Source organism: Phragmites australis, chromosome 19 (genome assembly GCF_958298935.1).
Source record: "Phragmites australis chromosome 19, lpPhrAust1.1, whole genome shotgun sequence".
Lineage (NCBI taxonomy): Eukaryota > Viridiplantae > Streptophyta > Magnoliopsida > Poales > Poaceae > Phragmites > Phragmites australis.
The window spans coordinates 1,934,434-1,942,313 of NC_084939.1; the positions used below are offsets into that span (position 1 = coordinate 1,934,434).

Consider the following 7,880-nt stretch of genomic DNA (forward strand, 5'->3'; position numbering starts at 1 on the left):
ATTTTTATCATTTCATGTGATATTCTTATTTTAATTTAATTTGAATTTAAATAAAATTCAACTATCTAGAGTAGTCTAGACCAAGTCACCCCGCACCAGGAGGATGCGAGCGATCGAGAAAAAATAGTCAGCGGGTGAAAACCCACGAAATTGAAGATGGAGTCGATGAAATTTAGAGAAGAGGCTCTAATACTATATTAGAAAGCGTTGTCACCTCTCTCGAGGCTACGTAGATGTATATATATATGAGCCGCTGAACCACAACTAAAATTACAAACGGATTACACCTCATACAACTAATTTCGTTCCTTTCGGCGAAATTTTAATCCCTGCCCGCCCTCCGCATCCGTGTCGCCATGTTCAGCTCTCTCTTCCACCGACTTCGCCGTGTCCTTGCTAGGCACACGCGAGTCAATTGAGCCTTCAAAATTGGTGCGGCAATCACTTGCAGCTGAGGTGAAGTCCAAGATGTCGATGGCGTGGACACTCCCCGGAGTAGAAACGTCGGCGTAGTCCTTGCACGGTTTGCCTTGGAGACGAGCGGAGCGACGAACACCGCGTGTGGTGACCTTACTTGTCTTGTCGGGGCGTGCATCATCTTCTTCCTCGTCGCTTGAGATCATGACATACTAGCACTGGTTGTCCTGACCTGACACTTTTTGGTTTTGTTTACTCCTCTTATCCAAGAGAAGTTAGCTTTAAGGTACCACTGAAACGACGGCACAGCTGCTTGATGCATGCAACACGAACTGTGGTTCAAATCCATGATGACAACGCGGAGAAAATGGTCTTTGTCATGGGTGAAATTGTTTCGTATCCAGTTGCACTTTTTTACAAAAAAAAATGTTATTTAGCTAGTCATGACTGTTGCACTTAGAAAAAATTGCAGTTTGTAGAGAATCTCTATGAGCTAATAAACTTTTTGCAGTTTCCACATAATTACATAGCATGTAATTGAACGCTCAATTTTTCTTTAGCTAAGATCTCTATTTTTCTTTAACAGATTAAAAGCATATATTTTTTCCAAAAAGTGAATTGCCAGAGGCACATCTGATGGGTATCTCTGACTTTAACTATGCATAGATGCGACATATTATTGTTGTAAAATTATGACGAGACACTGAGTAAACTATTATGGAATTTTCGTGTGATCATCACAAGTAACTGAAGGAATTTCATCAACTTTCAGTTTCAAGGTTCAAAGTACTGGCCACATTATCTCATCTTCATAAACTGTAAGTATCTTTGATACATTATTTCGTCATATTACGAGGGAAATCCTTGGTCCAACTTTATTTTGAAATTAACTGACTCCTTGCTCTTACTTACAAGGAGCAACTGAAGAATGGAATGTCAGAGTTAATTACAGATCTAAGAACAGATGCACCATGTAATGGGTTTGATTTAACAGCAGCACAGCTCCAGCTCAAATCCCTCTGAGATTATGATCAGTTCAGCCAATCGTTTCAGACAGTCATGATTGGCATGCAGCAGCACTCGCACTCAGATCGATGCCCATACCGTTGTAGGCAAGCGGGGCGTACATCCATGTCTCGTCAGAGCTCAACAGCTGTTTGGGGAAAAGGAAGGGAAAATGACAGCAATGATCATCTACTCGGAATGCATTATTTCTAGCATATGCGTAAGAACGAGAGTCCTGAAGTCTATAGTTTGATAGTACAGTATTGTTTCTTCATCTGTTGATCACTTGATCTCAGTTATCTGAGACATAAACATGTACCTTTATCTGCAGCTGCAGAAACTTGACGTACTGAACTGCCTCCTCCAGCATAGTGCTCATGTCAACCTGCAAACACAGGAGATCAAAATGATCGTTACACCCAATGCTTATTAGATGGACTGTTCAGTAATAACTTACTAATCAGTAAGTTATAGAATCACTAAATACTAATGAGTAATAACCTACTTTGGTGCCATTAGGAATTAGCTGCTGCAGTATTCTTAATTTCTCATTAATCCTCTCTCTTCTCTTCTGTTAGAAAGTATGACAGATGCCGTCAGAAAACCAAAAAGTAAAATCAAAACTTCAGATATTCAATGATTGGTGCGAAGTTAACATTGAGTACTTCTGACCTTTGCGTAAAGGCTCTGTGAATGCTTTGAGGACCGACTACCACTGCTCGAATTGTTGCTTTGTTTTCGAACAGCAGATTCCTCGCACACACCAATGGAGTCATCTTCAGAGCAGCAGCACCAGGAACTGCTCTGATTGACAAGCTCGGCATTGATCTCGTCATCAAGAGCACTTGAACTCAAGGTCCTCGATACCTGAGATAAATCGCACCGATGATGACGTCAGGAGAGTCGAAGTACAGAACCGAACTTTTTCAGTATGTTGGCTTCACTTACCAGGGCAACTGTACGGGGCTTCTTGTTAGTGTTCTTACTCTTCTTCCTTTGCTCATCCATGACAAGTACCCTCTTGTCGCCAGTAACAGCATTAGAACTTGGAGTGAGGGTCTGACTTTGGTGATCCAAGCACCAATCCATGGCAGTGTTCACAAATGGCGCGGCGCCATAGCTCGCATCTTCCATGACAGGAAGGAACAAGCTACTAGGCATTGTGCTAGTTGTGACACAAGAACTAGTGCTAGAGTTGGGAGAGGAAATGTTGTTATCAGCATCATTGCTGCTCCAGAACATGGACTGCAGGTGAGCAATCATTTCAGATTCCTCGGTCCAAATGGATGCACACTTCGCCTCCATTCTGTCGATCTGAACCTTCTATTCTATTTTCGGAAACATCTAACTTCTACTGTGAGGACTCTTGACAATGTTTCTGTTAGCACAGTGCAGGTAGCTGCACATATTTATACTGCATTCTCAGAGGATCTTTTTCAGATATGAATTTGACTCGAGTTCCACCCTAATGTTAATTAGAGTAGAATGACAACTAAGGAGCTGTAGTTTATACCTCAAGTACAATGCCCCATCCCTCAAGATCTTCCTATTTTTATATCAGAAAGATCATATACGGAATCGTTTGCCCATTGAGGAATATTAAGAGGCAACAGTATCTTACTGATGTCCCAAGGGTTCAAGAGTATAATGTCATAAACTTATTGGTCTAAGACAAGAGAAGACCAATAATGAAGGCGATCATACACTTCCATTAAATAGTTCACATGATCAGTAATTAAGTTACAAGAATGAATACAAACAAAACTGTTCCAACACAATATGTCAGCTATAATGCAAGATTAAGAGCTGGCCTGAAATTAGAAAATTAGAAGTGCAGGTGATCATGAAGGAGAAGTGCTGGGAGGTCATAAATAAAATAGAATAGAAGGTAATATCAACACAGTTTGCAATGGCGCACTTTCATTTCTTTGTGACTTGTGACTTGTTGAATGAGAGATATTCAAGGATAGTGTGACATTCCATATTACTGTATTCTATTTCATGAAATCACCAAACCCTTAGCTGTGTAATTCAATAATTTACTTTGTGCAATTCTAGGTCTTGTCCACAACTTAGTTTTCCAATTCATCTGTATCTTGAGCGGGATCGAGATTCGAAACTACAGTTGAATATTTACAGGCAACTTCTACCTGAACAACCTTTCCACTGCTGAAAATAACAGAACATGATCCACATGATGAATGCAAAGGATCTCTAACAGACGAGTCATTAAGTCACTTATTATGTATATTAGAACAGCTCAAGACGTGCTTCAATTTGTATTAAGCATGTCAAACACGGCTTGTGGAAGCATCAACAATCTAGCTGTATTAATTAGGGTGCACAAACAGATTTGGTGATTAGACTTGCAGATCACGACATGGAGCTTTGAATATGTACCTGTAAATTGGCCAAATCCATCGTTGCCTTCAGCCCCTTCACAGCATAAACCTAGCTAGCTGTCCTTCAGTTGGGTACTACCTCTGAAAAGATCACCAGGATTTTAATGACCCACGGGAAATCATTTTATTAGACCTGATTTCAGACGGAATAAGATCCATAATTCACCAGTGTCATGTCCAACCCATCAGGACCATTTCATCAGTGTCATGTCTAACCCATTAGCCCATTACTATCTCTATTTCACCAAACACAAAAGAAAGATCCATATATCTCATCCATCCTCGTCCCACTAATCAAAGACATCCTTACATCGGTGCATCACATCCGTTGTGTGTAGAAATTACTGTTCACACACAGGAACAGTCAGTGAGCATGTTACTGTAGCACTATCGAATTGATTTATTTAGAAATAAGTTTTGTAGGATATAAGTTAGGAGTCAAATTGAATTAGAACAACTTAAAGATGAGTTTGGTAAGAGATAAGTTTAGAATCAAAATTAAATTAGGATTGCAACTTCCTCCTCCATATAAAGGGATTGCTAGCATATTCTTGTAATCAAGCTAGAGAATAATTAATCTAAGTTTTATCTAATATTTTAAGTCTCTCTAATCTATAGTTTAATCTCTTCATAGCAGCTGATACCGTTCGAATATCCTCTCGATAGATGTTTATATCCCCTAATGATACTAGAACCATAACAACCAGACTGTTCCAGAATGCATATGCATAATTGCATATGGGACTGCCATTTGTTTATGGAATGCCATGGAAAAAGGAGCAATAGAAAGCATTGTAACTGAAGACTACTGAAAATGCAATGCCAGCTTCGAAGACTTCGTTTTATCACTCAATGTGAAATGCAAGAACTAAATTATAATGAGACACAATTATGCAATAGATAATTTATTTAGAAACAAAGCCCACAGTTCATTGCCAAATTGCACTAAATATTTAACTGAATTATGCACCCCAAGCCAGTACAGGCAAATATATGGAAGTAACGATCAAGAATGATCAAATAGAGGGCAACTGAATCCTGCAGGCGTTTGTAAGGATATGATGTCCAGCTTCATGCGTGGAAGTACTTTAAAATTCTCTAGTTTCTGAATCGCATGGTCATTAGTCGTCCCATTCAACGTCATTATCATTCAAAGATCACAAAACAAGTTTTGGTGTAAGAACATTACAAGACATCAAAATCTAGCAATAAAAGACCCATGGCTGCACAACATCAAAATACGATCGCACTCACACATGATACTCCACATCTAATATTCACCCTGGCTAAGCATCATCCAGGAAAACCATATGACAAACTGGGGCGCATCATCCTGTCTTTGTTCAGACAATAAAATCTAAGTGTATCAAGGAAAAGGTAGAATAAAATTGTCAGCTGAAAGTTCACAGATAACAAATCTGCAATAGTCAAGGAAAGCGACCATGAACCGCTATAGCCCTTATGCATCAGCCATTGGATCACTCAATGTCTCAAACCATTGCTCCAACAAAAATTCTATCGTTATTGTCAGTGAATACACAATCTACATTAACAAGATCCAACTGTAATTCTTATAATATTGCAAATTCGATATCCCAAATAATATGTAGTTATCATTTATCAGTAGCAAACACATATAAGAAGATATAATCAAGCTATTGACCTGGTAGTACAATAACTTGGAAAGCATCAATACAAGAGGGGTCGAGTACACCAGATATCAAATGTGACAAAATACTTCAATATTTGATTATAGCTAGTGTAACAGCCACATGGTTTCCATCAAAACTTTAACAAGCAGAATTTACTAGCACATCAGCCTGAAGTCTGAACAAAAAGCTAAAGCACATAAATTAAGCCTTCTATTGAAGGATCCATTTCTTCTTTGATGCATGTGAAGTTCCCCACGACAGCAGCAAGGCCATGTCTTCAGCGGTACTGCAAGTGTAAGAACAGAAGTTAATGATTTATCCAGCTTGATGAAAGTTATTGCCCAATAACTTAGAATAGTTAGATTGACAGTTTGTAATACATCTTGAGGCATATGTGCAATTAAAACTGTTTCTAAGAATACCAGCAATGATTTCATACTATCGAACTGACTCTATCCAATAATCATATGGACAACAGATTACAAAAAAGTCAAAGATAACAAAGCAATGCACGGAAGATGTGCATGAATATAACATTTCTAGTGATACAGACCAAACTACTCAAACTAGTTATTGAGTTATTCACTTAGTATGGAAGTTCTTCCCTAACAGCATTAAAGAATAGCTACATTGACAGCTCAAAATTCATCCAGAGGCATACACACAATTAAAACCTATCTCAAATGGATACCAGTGCAAAGCCCTGAAGCGATAACATACTATCAAACTGAATCTGTCAAATAATCATATGAACAGCAGATAATACAGAGCTCAACGTAAAAGACAACAAAGCAACACATGGAAGATGAGCTTAAACACAACACTTCAAGTGATCCAAGCAAAGCTGCTCAAACTAGTTAGCCTAATACATAAGCACGATAAGGTGCAAGTACATCAGTGTACCTTGATGAAGCCAATGTCCTTGGCGTTGCTACGGAAGCACTGCCTGCAGCACATGAGCCCGTACTTCCTGATCAGTCCATGGGGGTTCGCACAGACCCGGCTGCAAAAATACGCACATATTTGGAGTTACTTAATCTAATCAATGTATGAATACATCTTATGAATAACGGTTCAGTCCAAACACATGAATACATGATATGGAAACATTCAACATTCTACCAAAGAAAAGCTTCCTATATTGTCCCTCGGGACAGCACATCATCCGTAAACAATAGCAACACCACACATAGGTTCATTACATTAAAATTGGTGACCCCCAGATATAATATAGCAGCTAAGAACCAATCAGCTTGTTGAAAGGCTACCAGAAGAGACTAAAATGAGTACGATAACCTCAACTCAAGCAGATCGAAACTGCTGCATAAGACCGTCTAATACTACGAAACCCACATCAAACTGTGCTACCACGACTTCACATGGCAAACCCATCGAAGACCAACATTTCTCAGACAGCGTAAAAAAACAACATTTATATCCACCAAGAACAGGAAACAGGCACATCATGCCCACCCTTAGTCAGCAATTTAAACATACAAATCTACACCGAGTAACCAATCCAACTAGCCTTCTAGGGTGCAAACGCAGCAGGCACATGAACAGGTCGCCACAGAGCATAGCAAGAACTTAGGGCCCTAAATCTTAAGATTACAGGTGGCTAAGCTAGACGTACATCACATCAATACCTCTCCAGATCCAGATGCTTCGCTATCGCAACTAGGCACCTCACAAATCCAGTCGTTTGCACCTCAAAGCGCCTACGAACCAAGATCCTAACAAGAGACAAGCCACCGAGCAGTGGAGATTACAGAAGTGGTTGTGCTTACCAGACGCGGGAGCCGGACCCGTAGTTCTTGGGGTGCGAGTTCCACACGTTGGAGTGACCCATCGCCGCCTCCTTCCTCTTCCTTCTCGGCGGCGGCGCGAGCGAGCGATCGAGCGAGAGAGAGAGATGGGGAGGCGCAGAAGAAGGCGGCGCGGGGTGGTGGAGGCTATATATAGCGGAGCTGGGGACGCGGAACCCTAGCTCTGTTAACCCGCGCATCGGGCTGGGCCTCAGGTGGGCTTGATATATGGGCCTTGTTGGGCTGGATCATTTTGGGCTTTTGTTTGCATTTTTAATAGGATTTTGCTCTTTTATTTCCGCTGGCCCTGGTCAATATGGGCTGAGTTGGTGATGGGCCCAGCCCGAGTTTTCTTATTTTTTCCTTTTTTGGGCTCAGAGTTTGCTCTGGTTTTTGTGCTACTCTTGTATCCCCACAGCATTTCACAGAGCTACAAGAATTGTAATACTCAACTAAGGATGGCCGTGGATCAGATCGGGTCAGGACCCTATGGATTTTAGACCCGACAAGGATAGATATAGAAATTATTCCACGGAGTCACTGGGTTAGGTCCGAATCCAGAGTTTAATTGGCACCCACTGGTGCCCCACAGGTCCGAT

The 7,880-nt window shown here is 40.5% G+C and overlaps 2 protein-coding genes across 2 annotated transcripts; both read right to left on the minus strand.

Annotated features, from left to right (window-relative positions):
• Positions 1-1,216: 1,216 nt before the first annotated feature.
• On the minus strand, positions 1,217-2,727 carry LOC133901010 (transcription factor BHLH133-like). Its single transcript, XM_062342302.1, has 5 exons — positions 2,371-2,727; positions 2,095-2,298; positions 1,928-1,993; positions 1,742-1,807; positions 1,217-1,570 (listed from the first exon to the last, which is right to left on the minus strand). Exons 1-5 carry the CDS (start codon positions 2,725-2,727, stop codon positions 1,475-1,477), a joined length of 789 nt encoding a protein of 262 aa, XP_062198286.1. The 3' UTR covers positions 1,217-1,474.
• A 2,817-nt stretch (positions 2,728-5,544) lies between these two features.
• LOC133900913 (small ribosomal subunit protein uS14) lies at positions 5,545-7,422 on the minus strand. The gene is made up of 3 exons (XM_062342197.1): positions 7,264-7,422; positions 6,380-6,479; positions 5,545-5,762 (listed from the first exon to the last, which is right to left on the minus strand). Exons 1-3 carry the CDS (start codon positions 7,323-7,325, stop codon positions 5,754-5,756), a joined length of 171 nt encoding a protein of 56 aa, XP_062198181.1. The 5' UTR covers positions 7,326-7,422; the 3' UTR covers positions 5,545-5,753.
• Positions 7,423-7,880: the final 458 nt, after the last annotated feature.